General features: G+C 53.6%; 2 protein-coding genes across 3 annotated transcripts; one reads left to right on the top strand and one right to left on the bottom strand.

Moving 5' to 3' along the window:
• The first annotated feature begins 1,997 nt into the window (after positions 1 to 1,997).
• On the top strand, positions 1,998 to 3,538 carry LOC107049761 (free fatty acid receptor 3-like). The gene is given in 2 exon segments (XM_040654295.1): positions 1,998 to 2,312; positions 2,314 to 3,538. Coding segments are annotated over 2 exon segments (1,086 nt in total). The 5' UTR covers positions 1,998 to 2,115; the 3' UTR covers positions 3,203 to 3,538.
• A 6,228-nt stretch (positions 3,539 to 9,766) lies between these two features.
• Positions 9,767 to 14,121, bottom strand: LOC121106510 (T-cell-interacting, activating receptor on myeloid cells protein 1-like). Of its 2 annotated transcripts, XM_046904886.1 has the most exons (7): positions 14,038 to 14,121; positions 13,929 to 13,964; positions 11,563 to 11,598; positions 11,175 to 11,453; positions 10,720 to 10,854; positions 10,528 to 10,565; positions 9,767 to 9,954 (listed from the first exon to the last, which is right to left on the bottom strand). In XM_046904886.1, exons 1-7 carry the CDS (start codon positions 14,066 to 14,068, stop codon positions 9,817 to 9,819), a joined length of 693 nt encoding a protein of 230 aa, XP_046760842.1. In that variant the 5' UTR covers positions 14,069 to 14,121; the 3' UTR covers positions 9,767 to 9,816. The 2 variants fall into 2 exon arrangements, with proteins under 2 accessions (XP_046760842.1, XP_040510411.1); XM_040654477.2 differs by lacking the exon at positions 13,929 to 13,964.
• Between the last annotated feature and the right edge of the window lie 6,869 nt (positions 14,122 to 20,990).

Raw genomic sequence — 20,990 nt, 5'->3', positions numbered from 1 at the left:
AATTCCTCCACCACTTGCTCCTCATTCCAAACACCATTCCGGATCATCATTCCGAACACCATTCTACACCACCTCCAGCACAGCTCGTTCCCTCCCATACTGGATACCTCTTTCCATGCTGCTCTCCCGTCACCACCTCACACAGCTCCCCTCAGAGTTCCATTTCTCACCCGATGCCATACGGTGTGAGATATCCCTTCGGCAGTGCAGGTCAGCTGGCCTGGTTCTGTCCCCTCCCAGCTCCTGGTGCCCTCCAGCCCCTCGCTGGCAGCACAGGGTGAGAAGCTGAGAAGCGGAACCATCTGTGGCTCTGTGCAGCACTGCTCAGCTACAACTGAACCACGGCTGTGCCATCAGCATTGGTGTTCCTGTGCTGGACAGGGGCTGAGTGCCCACCCTGGTGCAGGGAGATGGTGCTCTGATAACCCTGGTTCCAGCACTGGATGCTGATGTTTGTCCCTACCTCCACCTGTTCCTCAGGTGTCGGGGAAATGCTGGATGGGGGATATTTGGATCTACGTACAGAGAGAAGACAGTTATGGGACACAGCCCCACAGCGCCGCAACTCCTATTTTTGTACATTTACGCCAATTTTGGGGCTCCCCACCACCACACAGCAGACGTTTGCTGTTCAGGAAAAAACACGTTTCCTCCAATGTCATCGCTGCCCCATAGGACACCACCCTGAAGTGACCACCCCTCTGTACCCACCCTACACATCTGTGGGGTGTCCCATAAAAAGTGCACCCCCCCCCCCCATTTTTTTCTCCCCCAAATCTCCCTCAAGTAGTGTCGCTCAGCCTAGGGGGCGTTCCCATGCCATGGCAAAGGAGAAAGGGCCTCTGCAGGGAGTGGCCCCCAAGTGTGGCCCCACCCCTGGCAGTTCCTCACTTAACCTATGGGGCGGGACCCAGCTCCCCACAGACACTGAGGCAAACAGAGGTGGTGAGCACATGGGGGGTTCCTGGTGGGCTGACGGATGTGGGGCAGTAGTGCAGTACTGGGGAAAGGTGAAGAGTCGTGGGGTTATCGAGAGGGATATGGGGTCATGGGACTCATAGTGGCAGGATGTGGGGTTGTGGTAGTATGGGTTAGAGATATGGGATCATGGTGCTCTGTATCTTGATACAAGGCCAACGGGCTGGACATGGGGCAAGCGGACAGCACGTGTAGTTCTGGGGTGGGATGGGGGTTCATGGGGCTGTGGGGCTGTGAGGCAGGAAATATGGCTGTGGGGTAGCAGGGAGGGTTTTGTGGTGGGGCATGAGGTTTTGAGGAGTTGTGGGGTGTGGAGAGCTGTGGGAGAGCGGTGGGATTTGGGGGCAGTGATGAGTTTTCAGATGGGGAGGCTCAGTGCTCTGCTCCTCGTCTTCTCACCCTGGGCAGGAAATGCATTAATCAACCAAACTAAATCCTTATGGGAGCAGCACTCTCCTGTGGGTGTGGTGGAAGCTGTGAGGCCTCACCTCATAACCTCATGACTCCACACTGTACCCCATAACCACTAACCCCATGTTCCTGCCCCACAGCCCCGTGCTTCCATATTCAGCCCCACAGCTCTGTCCCCCACAGCCTTCCCTCCCTCCATCCTCATCCTCATTGCTTTGGGAATGGTATGAGCCCATATCCTGCCCCATAATTGCATATCATGCCCCATGACATCAAATCTCACCCCATGTCCTGCCCCACAGATCCATATCCTGCTTCATAGCTTTCTGCCCACAGCCCCGGAGCCTTCCTCCTTCTGTGCTCATTCTCATCTCTTCGGGATTACTAGGACCACATACAGCGTCCCACAGCCCCATATCAGGCTTCATAGCCCCATACCTCTCCCCCCTGCCCCATATCATGCCCCGTAGCTCCACATCCAACCCCATATCCTCATTGCCTGTCCCATTCCCCCAGAAATTGACATATTACCCCACGGCCCCATTAGTGCCCCATAGCCCTGCCTCATAGCCCCATGACTCCATAGTCCAACTCATAGCTCTGCTATCACCCCTTAGCTCATCCTATAGCCCCAGTTTGATACCATGGCCCATCCTGTAGCCCCAGTATGACCCCCTAGCCTGCCCTACAGCTCTGTGCCCTTTGTCCCACAGCCTTCCTCTCGCCATGCTCGTCTTTGCTGTCCACACGCTGACCTTCGCCTTGGGATTTCCTGCCAATGTCTTCACCTTCCTCACCCTCCTCATCAAAATCCGGTGTCACCGTCCTCATCCCCACCTCACCGCTGCCGACCTCCTCCTCCTCAACCTCATCACTGCCGACCTCCTTGTCCTCCTCTTCCTCCCCTTCAAGATGGCCGAAGAGGCCCTTCCCCACAGCGCTCTGCCCCATAGCAAACTTCTGCTTCTTCTCCAGCATCTACCTCAGCACTCTCTTTATGGCTGCCCTCAGTGTGGAGCGCTACTTTGGGGTCGTGTTCCCGCACCGCTACAACCGGCGCCGGAGGTTATGGCGGACGATGGCCGCCAGCGCTGTCCTTTCAGTGATGGCATTGTCCCATTGTTCCATCATCTTTGTGGCAGAATATCACAGAGAGTTTGGGATCAATGGGTCTGTGGCGGATGGGGAAGGTGGTTTGGGAGTGAATGTGACCAAGACCAGGGAATCCGGGATCCGCAGGATCTCCAGCCCCAACACCAACTGCAACATCTCCAGCCTCAAATCCTCTGCCTGCACAACCCCAAACACACCCCACATCCCCACCACCACCCCGTGGACTTCCCAGAATGCCTATGAGACCCAACCAAGCCTGGGCTACCACTGCTACGATGACTTCTCTCAAGCCCAGCTGCACTTTGTCCTCCCACTGCGCCTTTCTCTCTTCCTCATCCTCTTCCTCATCCCCTCTGCCATCACCATGTTCTGCTACATTGGCCTCATCCGTGCCCTCCTCACTCGACCCCAAATCCCGCCGCAGAAGAAGTACCGCACTGTGGGGCTGGCTGTGGTCACCATGGTCAACTTTGGGATCTGCTTTGGACCCTACAACATCTCGCATGTGGTGGGCTTTGTGCAGCAGCGCAGCCCTGAGTGGAGGCCCTACGCTCTGCTCCTCACCACCCTCAGCGCTGCGCTCGACCCCTTCATCTTCTATTTCTCCTCCAGTGCAGTGCGGAGGGCGGTCAGTGGGATGGTGGGAGCAATTTGGGGCACAATGTGTGGGTTTTGGGGTTGGTGTTGGCAGAGACAATGAGCCCCAACCTGGAGGAGGTTATGGGGTAAATGAGGTTGTTGTGATTGGAGTGGGCTTAATGGGGTAGGAGGTCAGAAATGGGGATGGGTCCAGATTCCTTGTGGTCAGCGTGGTCCCACAGACGTGTCCAATGTTTGTGGGTCAACCAATTCTTGGTCAGTGTATCATTGTCCCATGGGGTTGGGGTCAGCATGGAAACATGGTAGAGATCAGTGGGGTCAATGAGATCCCATCAATGTGACCAGTGTGGTCAATGCAGAATCGTGAGTGTGACTTAATGTTGTCCCCGATGTCCAATGGGGTTGGGATCAATGTGGACCAAAGGATCAATGTGGACCCAGCTTTGCTTCATCCCCACTGTCCCCAATTCCTTCCGTGTCCCCATGTCTGCAGTGCCCATAATATCCAGGAATGTCCCCAGTTCCTCCAATGTCCCCAGTGTCCCCAGTGCCCTCAGTGCCCTCAGTGCCCCCAGTATTCCCAGTGTCCTGACAGCTGGCAATAACTTCAGGGCCATCAGCACTTCATGGAGATCCCTCAGCACACGGCCCCTCTCTCCATGGAAAGCGGCTGTTCCCAGATCAGAGGACATCTGCGGCCTCAAAGCAGAGTCCCAGCAGCCCACCTCCATCAGGATGTGCCCTGTACCCTGTAGGGCTGATCATAGGTGCAATAACAAGGCAAAAGTACTAATTAAAACCTATTCAGCAGTCATGTATTTGTCTCAGAGTTCCTGGTCTCGTGGCAGTGACAGCCACGAGAGCATCGCTCCCCACACTGCGGAGATCAGCTCACCCATCAGCTGCCTCCCAAACAACACATCTGGATGCGGTCTCTACGAGGCTGAAAGCTCTTCCCCAAAATCAGTGCTGGTCTCTAGAGTGTGCGCACCCCAGAACTTGCCCATGCAGGTCTGCAGCAGCTGGGACTGCCTGAGCCTGCACCCAGGTCATTGCCTAGGGCAAAGTGGTCAGCTCCACGCCTCCAGACCCCCTTCAGATAAAAGGAGAGAAGGGTGGCTGTCGTAGGGGCCTCCTTCTGAGGGGAACAGAGGCTCTGACACATCAGCCAGACTCTACCCGTAGGGAAGTGTGCTGCCCTCCTGGGGCCCTGCTCAGGGACATCACCAGGACACTCCCTGCTCCGGTTCACCCCTCTGGCTGTTCTCCCTTACTGATGGGTCAGGCCGGCAGTGATGCAGTCACTGAGAGAAGCCTGAGGGCCATGCAAAGGGTGTTCAGGGCACTGGGGTGGTCAGTGGGCAGAGTGGGAGTACAGGTGGAGTTCTCCTCTGTCCCCTCGGTGGCAGTGAGGGATGCTGAGAGGGTTGGGAGAGCTCATCTGATAAATGCGTGGCTGAGAGGTCGGTACCACGGCAGGAATTCTGTTTTTTTCTGACCACGGGGCGGTGTACTCTGAGCTGGGCTGATGGCTGCAGGTGGATCCCAGCTGTGTGAAGGGGGAAGCGGATCTCAGACCAGGAGCTGTTGGGGCTCACTGAGAGGGCTTTAAACTGGCAGCCTTTTGGGGACAGCGTGAGACATGGAAAGGTGACAGTCTGTGTGGGATGCCCCAACTGGGGATGTGTGCAGTGCTCTGTGTGTCACCACTGGGTGCCCTCAGTACCACCACCCACTTGGGGACCACAAATACCACATGAGGAGACAACACCACAGCATGCTGTCCACAAGAGGAACAGACAGCAGCTCTCTGGCCACTTCTTTTCTCCACTGCACTCTCACTGTCCCCAAGATGCTCCTGCCTCAGGGCACCAATGCTGGTGGCCCTCATTCTTGGTGAGTGACAATGGAGACATGGTGCCACAGGGGTTGGTGGCCCTGTGTGGGACCAGGACCATGTCCCTTGCAGGTTGGTGGCTGGTGGCTGCGAGCAGGGGCACAGCAACATGAGTATGGGGAGAATGGGGACAGAGGGAGTGGAGCGTGGTCAGGGGGCCAGCAGAGGGGCTGAGGAGGGTGTGCAGGGACAAGGCTGATTGCTGTCCCCTGTCCTAGTGCCCCGACCCTCCCTATCGCTGCACCCCAGCCAGGGGTTGTCCCTGGGGGACACCGTCACCCTGCGCTGCCACCTGCCCCAGACAACTGCCTGCGTCCGACTCTATCGGTACCAAAATCCAGCATACATCGAGCAGAAGGAATACGTGCAGGACGTGGCTGAGTTCTCCCTGGCTGGCATAAAGCAGTTCGATGCTGTGAGATATCGGTGTCAGTACCAGGGGTTGGAGCCATCAGGGACATCGCAGAAGAGTGACCCTGTGAAGCTGGTGGTGACAGGTGAGGGCACTGAGGAAAGCAGATGGCCCTGGGCTGTTCCCACAGGGCTGTGTTCCATCTCTATTACCTCTCTGTGCTCAGATCACAGGTATCCCCCGCCTGGCATTTCCCTCAGCCCCAGAGAACTTGTGAAGATGGGGACCAATATCTCCATCCAGTGCTGGAACAAGAAGTATGGTGCCTCCTTCCTCCTGCACAAGGGAGGGCACTCAGCTCCAGTCTGTCTCGCTCCAATTTATAGGAGGGAGAGAAGGTTCTTTGAAATATGTATGCCTGGCGTGAGATTAAGAAACAACGGTTCAAATGTTGGTCTGACCAGTTTATTACAGATGTTAATAAGGGAGATGGGGAAAGGGGAGGACGGACACTATTAAGGATTGGGGTGATGGGGAAGGGAAGGCGAGCGATAGAAAAGATAGAAAGAGGCAAGAATTGTGTAAAGCGGGGATAGTCACCACCAGGATCCGGCAGCAGTCCCGTTGCACGACGTTCCGACGGTCCGAGGCCGAAGGGCAGGAGCAGCGAGGCTGGTCTTGGGCAATGAGAGGGTGCAGGTCAGGGAGGAAGCAGCATGTCTCAGGTAGCAGGCCCAGGGAAGTCCGTCAGCAAACGGTCCGTAGAGAAGGATCTGAAGGCAGGAAGCTCGTGTCATGGTGAGAGATCATGAGAGATCAGCCTCTGTGTTTCGGTGAGAGAACCCCTCAAGTCTGTCATGGTGTGAGATAAGCCTCTACTTAGCCGTGGTTGTTGGACCCTCTTTTATCCTCCATTTTCTCCTGCCTACGTGACATTCGTGGGTGCTTGAGCAAGAGTCCTCTGCATACCTCCTGAGATGGCCATCTTCCTCGAGAAGAGTCCACACAAAAAGACCGTTTCTTCTGTTGTCCCTGGCCTTGTCCATCGGTGCTCCTTAGAGGATATCACAATCCTTAGCCAGGACCTGTCCATCAGTGTACTCAAGACAAAAGATTTCTCTGCCTTTGCCCAGGACTTGCCAGGACTTGTTCCTCAGCAAACTTGGTCCATCCCTTGTTCCTGTCCTTCTAATTCAGCCTGCACAGTGATTTCCTGATCTGATGGATCTGGCAGCACCACACACCCTCGCTGACTGCTATTCCGTTCAGCAGTGAATTGGCTCAGCAGGGCTGCCAATGGCTCCTGCCAGGATTTCAGCCTTCCATCAGCAGTGTGTTGAATGACAGCCTCTCCTTCTGGGCTGTCAGCAGCGCTGCTCCCAACACAGCGCACACTGTGTGGTTCTGAGCCCAAGGCATTCCCGGTGGGGAAGGGCACACAGAGCCCTTTTCAGCTCCTCAGGAACAGGGGAGCAGCCCAGCACTGGCATTTCCCAGGCAGCCATGGCTTGCCCCTGCTCGGACCTGTCACAGCATGGAGCCTTGCTGGTGTAGAGCTGTGTCATGGTATTGCATCTTTGCTATTGGTATTCCACATCATAACATCACGGACAGAAGAGAAGAACTACGTATCCCAGAGGTCCTCACGGTCACAGAAGGAAGACACATCACGCAAGATACGTCATCTGGTTGCGCGCGGTGCTTCTTCACTTTCGCTTGCTGCCGGGAGAGGAGTGGGTGTGCTTTCCAAGCCGGGCGCCTTCATCAAGTAAGGCTTTCTGTTTCGGAAACTCTCTCACTCTCTATCTTTCTCTCTCTCTCTCTCTCTATCGCTCTTTCGCTCTCTCTCATTTCATTTGATTTATTATCCTCACTCCCAATTAGATTGTATTATATCGTGTCATCTTGTATGCCAACATCGTAGTTAGTAAAATAAGTTCTCCTTCTTAGATCGTTGCCGCTGCTTCATTTTTCTCGGGAAGCCAGGGGGGAGGGGGCCCGCAAGCCTACTGCCCCCCTGTCACAGGCACAGATCTATCTAGGTAACTCCGTGACAAATTTTTGGTGGAGAATGCGGGCAAGATTCATCTGAAGCTTTAATGTTTGTAAGAAAAAAAGGATTTTGTTAAGCCAGACTGTGAGACTACAAAGCATTGCTGGTGTTGGTGTGACCTTCATAGATTAGATTATAGCCTGGGCAGTCCGCCAAACTCCAGACACTGTACCGAGTGGTTCCCGTTTGTTTTTTTTTTTTTTTTCTCCTTCTCTTCATTCCCCCTTACGTTAGCAGTTATCAACTATGAGGTTGCTCTGTATTGTCAAAGCACTGTATAAGGGATTAAAAGCTATCATGTTCCTTGCCAGTTACCGGTCTATAATTAACCTCTTGATGTCTTGCTGTGGAATTATGTTTATATATAACCAAATAAGGGCACTGATAGAGGCGCCTGTCTGGTGGCTTTATGCAATATTGTATAATCTGGATTTTGAGACTTTCGAACCGGTTTCCAGGCTTCCCTCTCAGTTTGTCGAACGTTTTTCAAATACCGAGTCAGTGCTCATACTTGTGTGCGTGTTATCAATATCCCTGAATGTATTGCTCTTCATTCGTGCTAAGTGGAAGAAGCCTCCTCCAAGACCAGAGAATGATGACAGGCAAGGAACACGGAAAGGTTTAGGAAGAATCTTAGAAGCGTGAAGACCCGCCATACCATGGGATTTCGCTCTTGGATATCTGTGGGATCCCAAGAAACTGAGCCAGCATTTGAGTCAGGGACGGTGCGGCTTAGATAGATCAAAGGAAGTACGGCTCATCTGGGGCTTGGCTTGTGCCTACTGCGCTCTGTATAGTACTATTCTGGAAAGAGAGAGTTTCCGAGCGGAGGTGCAAGCCAAAGGGGGAAATCTTCCAGTCAGACCTGATCAGTCACAGCAGACACCAGTAACAGTGTCAGTAGCCCCTGTAGAAGGCAAGAAATGGAAGCGGGTGTCCTCGCGTCTAGAGCGAAAAAAGGAAGAAGAAGAAGAAGGAGAGGAAGTGGAAGAGGAGGTGGTAGAGGAAGATCCAGGTGAGGGGACTTCCTCAGAACCAAGAAAAGCAAAAGCAAAAACTAAGAGGCACGAAGAGGACAGCGATGAAGAGGAGATCTCTATTACTGTTCGTCGACCTCTCAAGATGTCTGAGATCCTAAGCTCAAGAAAGGAATTTGAACGACGTTTGAATGAAACTGTTGTCACCTGGTTGCTTCGCTGTTGGGATAGTGGGGCCAGTAGCTTGTCTCTAGATGGTAACGAAGCCCGCCAACTAGGAGACATTGCCAGAGCCAAATCCATTGCCAGGGGAATTAGCAGATGTTTGGATGGAGCTGCAACCCTCTGGGACCGAATATTAATAGCTGTGAGGGAAAGGTATCCCTACAAAGAACTTCTGCAGCCTGCAATGAAAACATGGGATACAATTGAGAAAGGTATCCAGTATTTGAGGGAAATAGCCCTGGTGGAAATGTTATATGACTCTAATTTTGCTCCTAATGATCCACGCCAAAACCATGATCCGGAGAGAGTGAGGACAACACCTGAAATATGGCAAAAACTTACGAGAGCAGCACCAGACAGATACGCCCCCACACTATTACCACATTCCACAGATACGAGGACCAACAGAGAAGACCCCTAGTCTTCGAATTGATTCTTACACTCCAAAACTATGAGCAACATCTACCCCCAACCCACGTTTCCATTTCAGCTGTCACAGAGTTAGCAAACAGACTGGGTGATGTAGAAGAGCAGATGTCCCTACTGATTAATCGTGATGAACCCGTAGAACTCGTAATAGTATCGGAAACGTTTGACGACGATCAAGATAAGCAAAGGGGCCTAATGAAAGAGCTTATCAAACTAATGAAAATCCAATTAATTAAAGAAGATGGATCCCCCTCCTCACCTGTATCATCAAAAATTTCAGCTGGTGAAGGCAAACGCTTTCCTGCTTGAGTGAGAAACTTCTTCCTGGGGGAGAGCTGAGAGGTCACCTCTGCACCTTCCCACACGGAGGGGATCTGACAGCACCGCCCCGTGAGTGTCACGTCCTGTGCATGGAGGGTGGGAGAGAGAGAGCACAGGGACTGCGGTGCTGTCACACAACAGCAGCTCAGCACCACACAGCTTTCATTCTCACTGACCCCACCCAGTGGGTTTGGGGTGAGAAATGGAGAGAAAGAGGAAGAATTTGTAGGTTCAAATAAAATCTATTTACTAAAAAAGGTCTTTGGGGTAAGAGATGAGCATTTAGGGATTCGGTGTGTCTGGGAAGCATTTGGGATGTACCAGTGAGAATGTGGGATTGTTAGATTTGGGGAGGTTATCTGGTTTGTGGTTAGAACAGGACATCAGGGAGTCCCAAGCAGGGAATTGGAGGTCTGTCCCCTTCCACACACCCCAGAAATGAGACACTTGGGGAGGCCCATCAGCGCGGTAAATCAGTGCTGACTGTGGTGTAGATGACAGGGGACTGGGGGGCAGTGGGGGAAGTGGGAGGCTGGGAGCACGGGATGGCAGCTGGCATCTCGGTGTAGGTCAGATCATCGCTGTCCCTGGAGGGCCCCTGGAGATAGGGGAGGAGAATGGGGTGCTACCAAGGGGGTCCCCAAGATGAGTGAGCTGAGGGTGGGTCTGTGGTGTAGGTATGTGGGGGGTGTGGCCATGAGGAGGAGTCTGCATTTGTGACTGGGCTTAGATTTGTGGTCTGCATGGCGAATGTTTGGGGGTCCAGCCGTGGATTTGGGGTGCCCATAGGGTCTCGGGGTGTTTAGGGACTGGTGGAACAGAGAGGCTCAATTTTGGTGTCCCCATGGGTCATTGGGTTTCCCTGAGGGTGCATTTAGTGCCCCTCTCGTCCAGTTCTCGTTGCCTATAGGGTCTAGAGGGGGTTTAAGGCTTGGAGGGCATCTTTAGGTCTGGGTATTTAGGGGTATCTGTGGGCTGGGGTTCCCCACAGTGCAGGTTTGTGTTTCCCAAGGGCTGGACACGGGTGGTGCTCATAAATGTGAGGGTAAGCCGTATGAGGTTGGGGGTCATTTGTGGTCCCCATGGGGAAGGTTTGGGTTTCCATGGAGATGTGAGGTGTGGGTCCCAAGAAGTGAACTGGGATTTGGGGTCCACTGACCCCGACACTTACCTGGAATTGCACTGACTTGTGCATCTCAGGGGTGACACCTGCATCAAAAAGAAGAGGGGGAAGGGTGGGAGTTATGTGTGGGCCTTGAGGGACAACCGGGGATCCATAACAGATCAGTACAGAGTCAAAGAACACAAAGGGGATGACTGGGGGGACCTGTAGGGAATGGAAACCATTTTACTCCTTCCTCACCAGCACTCTCATCTCTCCATGTCCAGAGGTTGCGGGCATCGAGGACAAAGTAGAGGCCCAGGCTGAAGACCAAGACAGCAGCACAGCCCCTCAGCACCGCCACCACCAGGTTCCCGTGGAACCGCCCCTTGGCACCTGTGGGCTCTGAGTGTTTGGGTGTCGCCATCACAGGGCAGGGATGCCGTGACAGTTCCACCCATGGCTGACACTTGGGCCCTACAAATGGGATCTCCGTCCTAACTGGGGTTGCAGGTGTGGGTGTCACCTCCACCACCATGCTATCTACAGGGGTGAGGACACAAATGTGTGGCCCTTGGGGTTGTAAAATTTTTTATTGGTGCTGGCAGTGGCCAGAGTCCCCTCTAAGTGGGTGAAGTGTGTGCAGGGAGGGGAAGAGATGGGTCTTGGACATGTGGGAAAAGCTCAGGGCCAGCCAGTGTCCATAGTGCCCTCACCTGTCACCAACAGCTCCACAGGGTCGCTCTGATTTGATGTCCACAGTGGCTCTGACACCTGGTACCGACACTGATATGTCCCGGCGTCCTCCAGGTTTGTGACAGCAAAGGAGAACTCAGCTGCATCCTGCTCCTTGTCTTTTTCCTTGTCAAATCTCAGAGTTCCATTGAGCCAGAGCTGGACCCAGGCAGCCATGCGGGGCAGGTGGCAGCGCAGGGTGACAGTGTCCCCCAGGGACACCCCCTGGCTGGGGTGCAGTGACAGGGAGGGTTGGGGCACTAGGACAGGGGACAGCAGTCAGCCTTATCCCTGCACACTCTCCTGGGCCCCTCTGCTGGCCCCCTGCCCTCGCTCTGCTCCCTCCATCCCCATTCTCCCCATACTCACGTTGCTGTGCCCTGCTCGCTGCCACCAGCCACCAACCTGCAAGGGACACGGTCCTGGTCCCACTCAGGGCCACCAACCCCCGTGGCACCACATCCCCATTGTCACTCACCCAGGATGAGGGCCACCGCCATTGGTGCCATGAGGCAGGAGCAGCTTGGGGACAGTGAGACTGCAGTGGGGAAAGGAAGTGGCCAGAGAGGCAATCTCATTTCCCCTTGGGGACAGGATGCCATGATGTCACATCCTCGTGACAGATTTCCCCCATCTGTGGTGACAGTGCTGGGTCCCAGATAGGGTCACACACTCAGATCACTGCACACAGCCTCTGTTGTGGTGTCCCATGCAGGCGGTCATCCCCTGAGTGTCCCACACACCCCAAAGTTCTGCCATCACGTGGCCTTGAGTGGTGTCCTCCATGGGTTGCCCCGCACAGAACATGTGGCTTCAATGGCGCGTCCACATGGGTGGTCACTTGTGATCCCCAACACGTCCAACCAGCTGTCACCATGCAGTTTGGGTACCACACTCTGTGCTCTGTGCTTTCCTCTGTCATGCCCTCAGGGATCAGCACAGACCGGCTGGGGACACTGTGACACCCACACAAATGGGGAGGGCACACACTGAGGGCACTGAATCTGCACAGTGCCCCAGTAGGGCAGTCCGTGCTTTCCTGGGGTCTCCAGGACAGCAGAGTCAGAGTGAAGGAACAGCTCAGAGCTGTGAGCAGCAGCTCTGACGCTGCTGTACCGCTGAGAGCAGTTGTGTTGCAACACGCACGCGTGTGGTTAGGAACATGGACTCATTGAGGCCTTGGGGTGGCTGGGGACACATCTGGGGTCCCACAGGACTGGCGATGTGATGTTGGGATGGATTGCCAAGAGTTCTGTTTGCCAGAGGCACGGTGGGTGTATTTCTGGGCAGGACCGGGAAGGCCTGAGGGATCCCTGAGCAACGAGGAGTTCCTCTGGGGCAGATGAGGAAGAAGTGCAGACTGGGGATATCGAGACTGCCGTGGGGACAGAGAGTGGCCAGACAGCTGCTGTCATTTCCTCCTGGGGTCAGGATGATGTGATGTCACCTCCTGATGTGGCAATATTAGCCCATAGGGGTGGTTGCACCGTGGGGTCCCTCTGGGGTGGGACAAGTGGAGAGGTGCACTCTGCACACTGTGACTGCTGAGGTGCCCCACACGCTCTGCACCCTGGGCTGTCACACACTGTCCCAAAGGACAGAGTGTGTCCCCTGGCATGGTGTCCCCAAGCATATGCCAGACTCTCTGCACGGTGCCCCAGTAGGGCAGTCTGTGCTTGCCTGGGCTCTCCGGGGCAACAGAGTCAGACAGTGACTCAGAGGAACAACAGAAGACCATTTACTGAACTGTCCACCATCAGCCAATCAACTGCCCTGCACTGAAATTAGGGGACTTACAATAAGTAACAATGAATGCGCAATACAGAGAAAGGATACTTTGGCACTGGTGTTATTGCCTTCTCTGCTACCTCCAGGGAAATTGAGGTTATGGCTGCTGCAGGAGAAGAGTAAAGATGACCGGGATGTAAATGAGGGAGAGAGAAAACGGAAGAAAGAAAGAGAGGAAATGGAGAGAAGCAGAGATGGAACGTAAGAGAGAGAGAGATGGAAGGAGAAAAGCAATCGTGGTTTATTTTGGGGAGCTGCGGTGCTGGAGCAGAAGGAGGGATGAGAGCACTCATCCAATGGTTGAAGTCTCCACCTGGCCAAAAGGAGACAGCAAGAAATGTAGCTTCTCTGGGCATCCCTTTGTGCCTGCTCGTGGGCAGCTGCAGCATTGCAAGGATGTAAAGAAGTGAGTTCACAATGCCACATTGGTCAGAATGTGTCTGTACCAGAAAGGTTCTTGAGGTGAAGCAGTGCCATTGGTGGTCCCACAAAGGCTGTCCGGTTATCTCACGGCTTTGCAGCCTCTGTTGTTAAGGCAAGAGCCTTGTCTTGCACCACCACCAATTCGATGGGGACACTCTTCTCTGATACCCCTGGTGGCTCCAAAACCCGGTACTGGCACCAATACTTCATTGCATCTTCCAGCTTTACACAAACCAAGGAGAACTCAGCCATGACCTGATGCTTGTCCATGCACTTGTAGGATCTCAAAAGTCCATCCTGGTAGAGCTCAACCCAGGCAGCCGGCTGGGGCAGGTGGCATCGCAGGACGACAGTGTCCCCCAGGGACACCCCCTGGCTGGGGTGCAGCAACAGGGAGGGTCGGGGCACTAGGACGGGGGACAGCAGTCAGCCTTGTCCCTGCACACACTCCTGGACCCCTCTGCTCTCCCCCTGCCCACACTCCCCTCCCTCTCTCCCCATTCTCCCCCAGTCCCGATACTCACCTTGCTGTGCCCTGCTTGCTGCCACCAGCCACCAACCTGCAAGGGACACGGTCCTGGTCCCACACAGGGCCACCAACACCCATGGCACCACGTCCCCTTTGTCACTCACCCAGGATGAGGGCCACAACCGTTGGTGCCATGAGGCAGGAGCAGCGTGGGGACAGCGAGACTGCAGTGAAGAAAGGAAGTGGCCAGAGAGCTGCAGTCAGTTCTCATTTTGGGATAGAGTTCCATGATGCCACCTCCCCATGTGACAATTGCGGTCCCCAAGGGGTTGGCACTGTGGGGCCCAGGATGAGTTGGCATGCAAACATCCATATTCACATTTTTTTTACACTGCCGCACTCAGGCTGTCACCTGTCAGCTCACACACGGCCCACAAAGCACTTCCAGCACGTGACCTGTCACTCTGTCCCCCATGGGATGCCACGCACAGTACACATGGCTCCAATGGGCTGTCCCACATGAGATGTCACATGCAGTCCCCTACACATCCAGCCTGTTGTCTCCACACACTTTGGGTACCACACTCTGTCCCCACTGCTCTTTCCTCCACCATCCCCACGGGGGACAGCAGCATGGAACTTTGTGGACACAGTGACACCCACACAAACTCGGGCACAACCTAAGGACTAAGATGTACATTGAGGAACACACGTGGTCCAACAGGGGCACACGCTAAAGGCGTGTTTAGTGAGGGCACACGTGCAACTCTAACACAGGTAGTACCTGCTGAGGACATCCATGGGAGTTCTTGATTGCACATATTGCTGTACACACACAGCACAGCACATACACACCCCATGCCTCAGTGCTCAGAGTGTAGCACACGTGTGTGTACATTCATTGTGAACACGTGGCAGCACACACACATTTAATGGAGATGAACTTGTAAAGAAGACGTACAGTGTTACATGCATGTAGTGCACGTGTGGCATTGTGCACACAGCACACTTTGCAATCTTGAAGTGCACGTGCACACAGAACACACGCGTTTGTGCATGCGTATGTTTGTGCACATACACGTCTTACCCATGTGAGGTTGTGTGTACGCATGGTCACACACCTCCCAGGTTTAATTGGATATTTGGGTTGGATTGCTCCAGATTTTGGGGTCCCACAGAAGAGGTGGTGGGAGTTTGGGGTGGTTGGGAAATATTTGTGGTCCTTCATGAATGGTGGCTGGGTTTTGGGGTGGACTGGTTGGATTCGGTATTCTCAACTGGTTATCCGGAACTTATGCAGTGCAAGGAAGAATGCTGGGGTTAGAGACGAACATCTGAGGGTAATTCATGTCATCCAAAGGCGACTGATGTCATCTACCTGGGCTTCCACAATGTCCTTGACAAGGCTGCACACCACTCCCTCATCTCAAAATGGGGGAGATGTGGATGCGAGCATTGGGCTGTTCTGCAGGGAAGGAATAGGTTGGAAAGTCGCAGCCAGAGGGCTGTGGCCAACAGCTCCATGTCCAGGTGGAGGTGGTGATGAGTGGTGACCCCCAGAGGTCCCTCCTGGGAGCGCTGCTCTTCACCACCTCTCACTGACACAGAAGATGGGATGGAGTGCACCCTCAGCACTTTGCTGATGGCACTGAGCCGAGTGCTGCAGTGGATACGACAGAAGGAAGGGATGCTGGGAAGGACCAACAGAAGACACATTCCTGTCTTGCTGTGCTGTGCTTGGTGTGGCCAAACACTGGCAGTGCTTTGTTGACCAACCACCCTACCATTCCCATGAGAAAGTTGTGGCTACTATACAAGCTGTTTTTTTTGACCAAGCTGTTGCTGTGCACTCACTTGTTTGTGACCTTGGGGAGGTGAACTGCACACCCAGCAGGCACAAAGGGATGTCTGAAGGGGATCTTGCGGGTCATCTTCATCATCTTCATGGCGGCCATCGTTGCTCTTTGCTGATCCAATACTGCCACCTCCAGGTGAGTCTCACCCCCCCATCCCTTCTCCAGCGCTGTGGGCCGACCCTTTCACTCCTCAAAACAGACCTTGGAATCAGAGCGGTGATCAGTCTGATTCCTATCTCTCACTGACTCTTGTTTTCTTTCATCTGACTCACTGTCACTTCTGAGGATTCCCTCCTTCGTTCCCAATTTCTGCACGATAGTGAATGAGAATGAAGAGATTTAGGGAGAGATGAAGGGTTAAAAGCCAAAAGGGAATGTGTAGAATTTCAATTCAGTTCAGACAAAGCCGTGTGATATTAATTAATTTCTGCCTTCCTCTCTTCAGCACTGCCTTCCTTAGGTACTCCTGACTCTTCCACCCATCCTCATCACCCTCCTGCTAGACCAAAATGGGGGGGGAAATGGACCTGGGGGACTCTTGAGTTGACATGTGTGATTTGGGGATCGTTTTCTGAAATTATTTCAGTTTTGTTGCATGGGAAAGAGGAGGGAAGAGAGGGAAGGAGGGTTTGAGGTACACGATGTGTTTTGTGTGGTGCACCAGAAGGAGGAGGAAGCTTAAAATAGAAAAGGGGAAGTAATGTTGGCTGAGAAAACGGACTTCTAGGAACAAATCTGCAGAAAACAGCAGATTGTCTGAGTAGAGGTTGGGATAAAAAGACAGTTCTAGATCGTAAGCCCAGAGATGGAGTGATTTCAGTCATAGTTTAGTCCATAGGTTTATTTAAATTCAAACACACCCGACGTATCCCACCCAAAATGACAGCATGTACATCCAGCACAGCAAAAATGTGGGCACCAAATGATGCCCGTCCTTCTCTTCCCAAAGGCAGACATCAGTCCTGAGTGTAGGTTGGGAATTCTCCTCCAGTTTCATACCAAAGCCAAGAGACGCATATCCTCTGCATATCCTGAACATTCTCCATTGATTTCCCTACAGATTTGGGGTGCGCAGCCCCACAGCATGACCCCATGGGCCCACAACTCCAGGCCATGCCTGGGCTGCACTGAGTGCCTGGGAGCCATCCATGCTGTGTTTGGCATCCCATGGGGGACAGCATGCAAAGCCACACACTGGCAGCAATTTGGGGACAACGTGTGAAACCTGGAAGGGGACAGCCTGAGTGGGGCACCTCCATGTGGTCTGTGTGCACGCCTCCACGTGTGCCGTCCCATCAAGGACCACACAGTGTCACCACAGATGGAGGATCACAAATACCACATGAGGAGGTGACACCACGGCATCCCGTGCCCAGGGGGAAACTGAAAGCAGCTTTCTCACCTCTCCCTGTGTCTGCTGCAGCCTCGCTGTCCCCACGCTGCTCCTGCCTCATGGCACCAATGGCCGTGGCCCTCATCCTGGGTGAGTGACAAAGGGGACGTGGTGCCACAGGGGTTGGTGGCCCTGTGTGAGTCCAGGACTGTGTCCCTCGCAGGTTGTTGGCTGGTGGCAGTGAGCAGGGCACAGCAACGTGAGTATGGGGACAGGGGGAGAATGGGGACAGAGGGAGGGGAGTGTGGAGAGGGGGAGGGAACAGGCGCTCCCTGTCGCTGCACCCCAGCCAGAGGGTGTCACTGGGGGACACTGTCACCCTGCGCTGCCACCTGCCCCAGCCGGCTGCACAAGTTGAGCTCTATCAGAATGGACATATGAGATCCAAGAAAGACATGGACATGCTTCAGGACACGGTTGAGTTTTCGTTGGTTAGTGTAGAGAAGGAAGATGCAGAGAAGTATCGGTGCCAGTACCGGGTTTTGGAGCCACCAGGGACATCAGGGAAGAGTGACCCCGTGGAGCTGGTGGTGACAGGTGAGGGCACTGCGGAAAGTGGGTGTCCCTGTGCTGTTCCCCCAGGGCCATGTCCCACTGCTCTTTCCTCTCGGCACACAGATCACAGGTACCACCCACCCAGCATTTCCCTCAGGAAACACGTGGAGATGGGGACCAATGTCACCAACCACTGCTGGAACAAGAACCATGGGGTCACCTTCTTCCTGCACAAGGTAGGGCACCCAGCCCCAATCCAGCACCAAAAACCCAATGCTGTGGGCACGGCTATCTTCACCCTCTTTGGGGTGACCCCAGCTGACAGTGGCACCTATAGGTGCTCCTACCGCATCAGGGGTTGCTGCCTTCTGTCCTCACCCCCTGGGGACAGTGTGATGCTAGAGGTGATGCCCACACCCGCACCCCCAGGTAGGTGCCAGCCCCATTATTTGTCCCCGGTGCCAATCCTTTGTGTCAGTGTCTCCAACTCCCATTCCCATGGAAGTGGTGGCTCAGGATGGGGACACATAAACACCCGGACCCCGCATATGGCGCAGAGTAGTCGGGCAGGAACCTGGTGGTAGCAGTAGTGGGGGGCTGTGCTGCCACCCTTGTCTTCATCCTCGTCCTCATTGTCTTCTTCCTACTCACTGCCCACAGACAGTGGCACCTATAGGTACTCCTACCGCATCAGGAACTCCTACCTTCTGTCCTTTCCCCCTGGGGCCAACGTGACACAGCAGGTGGCACTCACACCTGCACACCTAGGTAGGTGTGAGCTCCCCATTTAGGCGTCCCTGGTGTCACTCATTTCTGACAGTGTCTCTGCATCCCATCCTCGTGGAGGTGATGGCCCAGGAAGGGGCAGTGCACATCCCTGCACCCCACAGGTGTGAGAGGAGGTCCCATGGGAACCGGGTGGTGGTGGTGGTGAGGGGCTGCGCTGCCGCCCTCGTCTTCTGCCTCGGCCTCTTCTTTGTCCTCAATGCCTGCAGCCTCTGGATACGAAGTGTCACAAAGTTACCTAGATAGATCTGTGCCCGTGACAGGGGGCAGTAGGCTTGCGGGCCCCCCTCCCCCCTGGTTTCCCAAGAAAAATGAAGCGGCGGCAACGATCTAGGAAGGAGAACTTATTTTACTAACTATGATGTCGGAATGCAAGATGACACGATATAATACAATCTAATTGGGAGTAAGGATAATAAATCAAATGAAATGGCAGAGAGTAAAAGAGCGAAAGAGGGAGAGAGAGAGAGAGAGAGTGAGAGAGTTTCTGAAACCGAAAGCCTTACTTGATGAAGGCGCCCGGCTTGGAAAGCACACCCACTCCTCTCCCGGCAGCAAGCGAAAGTGAAGAAGACCGCGCGCAACCAGATGACGTATCTTCCATGATGTGTTTTCCTTCTCTGACCATGAAGTCCTCTGGGATACGTAGTTCTTCTCTTTTGTCCATGATGTTATGATGTGGAATACCAATAGCGAAGTTACAAAACCATGACATTCCACCCCTTATTCTACATCATTATATCATGTTTAATACATATACATGGAACTACTGACTGCACTCCCCCAACATCAAATTCCCTTGTGGTACACATTGAACATCCCCATCTTTCTGCATCACCCACCAAGTGGAGCCAGGTGCCTGGGCAAAAACAGTTCCACGGAGAGGTCTGCCCTTTCCAGAAGCTGGAAGGACCAAAACTGCTTTTTCCAACATGCTCTTTACATGTACTACAGGGACCTTATCTCCCTCTACGGTATGTATGGAGCTGGATTGGGTGGAGGGAACCTTTCCTTTAAACATCCAGTTCAGCACTGACAGTCGAGGTGCCAGGAGGAGCTGCGTCTCAGTACCGACTACTTCGGAAGCAGCCCTAACCCCCTCATACGTGGCTAAGATTTCCTTCTCAGTTGGGGTGTAGCACCCTTCAGACCCCCTGTAGGCCCGACTCCAGAATCCCAGGGGTTGGCCTCGGGTCTCCCCTGAGGTTCTTTGCCACAAACTCCAGGTGGGACCTTTATCTCCAGCAGCAGCGTAGAGGATGTTCTTTACATCCTGTCCCGTCCGTACTGGCCCCAGGGCCACGGCACAGGATATCTCCTGTTTGATCTGCTCAAAAGCCTGCTGCTGTTCAGGACCCCATGTAAAGTCATTCTTCTTCCGCGTCACTTGATACAGGGGGCTTACAATAAGGCTATAGTTTGGAACATGCATTCTCCAAAAGCCCACTACACCCAGAAAAGATTGTGTCTCTTTCTTATTAATGGGCAGAGACATGGCCGTGATTTTGTCAGTCACATCTGCTGAGATGTGACGGCGCCCATCTTGCCACTTTATACCTAGGAACTGAATCTCCTGGGCAGGTCCTTTCACTTTGCTTCGCTTAATAGCAAAACCAGCTTGCAGAAGAATTTGGATTATTTGCTCTCCTTTCTTAAAAACATCTTCTGCTGTATCGCCCCACACAACAATATCATCAATGTATTGCAGATGCTCAGGAGCACTGCCCTGTTCCAATACAGTTTGGATTAACCCGTGGCAAATGGTTGGGCTGTGTTTCCACCCCTGGGGCAAACGGTTCCAAGTATACTGAATGCCCCTCCAGGTGAAGGCAAACTGTGGCCTGCACTCTGTGGCCAGAGGAATGGAAAAGAAGGCATTAGCAATGTCAATGGTGGCATACCACTTGGCTGCTTTTGACTCCAATTCATACTGGAGTTCTAGCATGTCCGGCACAGCAGCACTCAGCAGGGGTGTGACTTCATTCAGGCCGCGGTAGTCTACCGTCAGCCTCCATTCTCCACTGGCTTTACGCACTGGCCATATGGGGCTGTTAAAAGGTGAATGGGTTCTGCTGATCACTCCTTGACTTTCTAGTTGACAAATCAACTTATGAATGGGGAGCAAGGAATCCCTGTTGGTTCGATACTGCCGTCTATGCACTGCTTTTGTGGCAATTGGTACCTGCTGCTCTTTTACTTGCAGCAACCCCACAGCAGACGGATCTTCTGACAGGCCAGGCAAAACAGATAGCTGCTTAATGTTGTCTGTATCTACAGCAGCTATTCCGAAGGCCCATCGATACCCCTTAGGATCCTTGAAATGCCCCCTTCTGAGGTAATCAATACCCAGTATGCATGGAGCCCCTGGGCCAGTCACAATAGGATGCTTTTGCCAGTCTTTACCAGTGAGGCTTATTTTGGCCTCCAACACAGTCAGTTCTTGAGAACCCCCAGTCACTCCAGAAATATGGACTGATTCTGTCCCTTCATGATTCGAGGGCATTAGAGTGCACTGTGCACCGGTATCCACCAATGCCTTATATTTCTGTGGTTCTGATGTGCCAGGCCATCGGATCCACACAGTCCA

The sequence above is a fragment of the Gallus gallus genome, chromosome 31, assembly GCF_016699485.2.
Source record: "Gallus gallus isolate bGalGal1 chromosome 31, bGalGal1.mat.broiler.GRCg7b, whole genome shotgun sequence".
NCBI classification, from domain to species: domain Eukaryota; kingdom Metazoa; phylum Chordata; class Aves; order Galliformes; family Phasianidae; genus Gallus; species Gallus gallus.
The sequence above is the reverse complement of the archived record's forward strand: the minus strand, read 5'-3'. Positions and strand labels throughout refer to the sequence as shown.

Excerpts from the sequence above, each read along its gene's own strand:
- LOC121106510 (XM_046904886.1), bottom strand. The coding sequence starts at position 14,068 with ATGGCACCAACGGTTGTGGCCCTCATCCTGG. Across the intron at positions 13,965-14,037 it reads GGTTGTGGCCCTCATCCTGG|GTTGGTGGCTGGTGGCAGCA; the intron begins GTGAGTGACAAA and ends TGTCCCTTGCAG. Across the intron at positions 11,454-11,562 it reads AGCGAGCAGGGCACAGCAAC|TGCCCCAACCCTCCCTGTCA; the intron begins GTGAGTATGGGG and ends CCCCTGTCCTAG.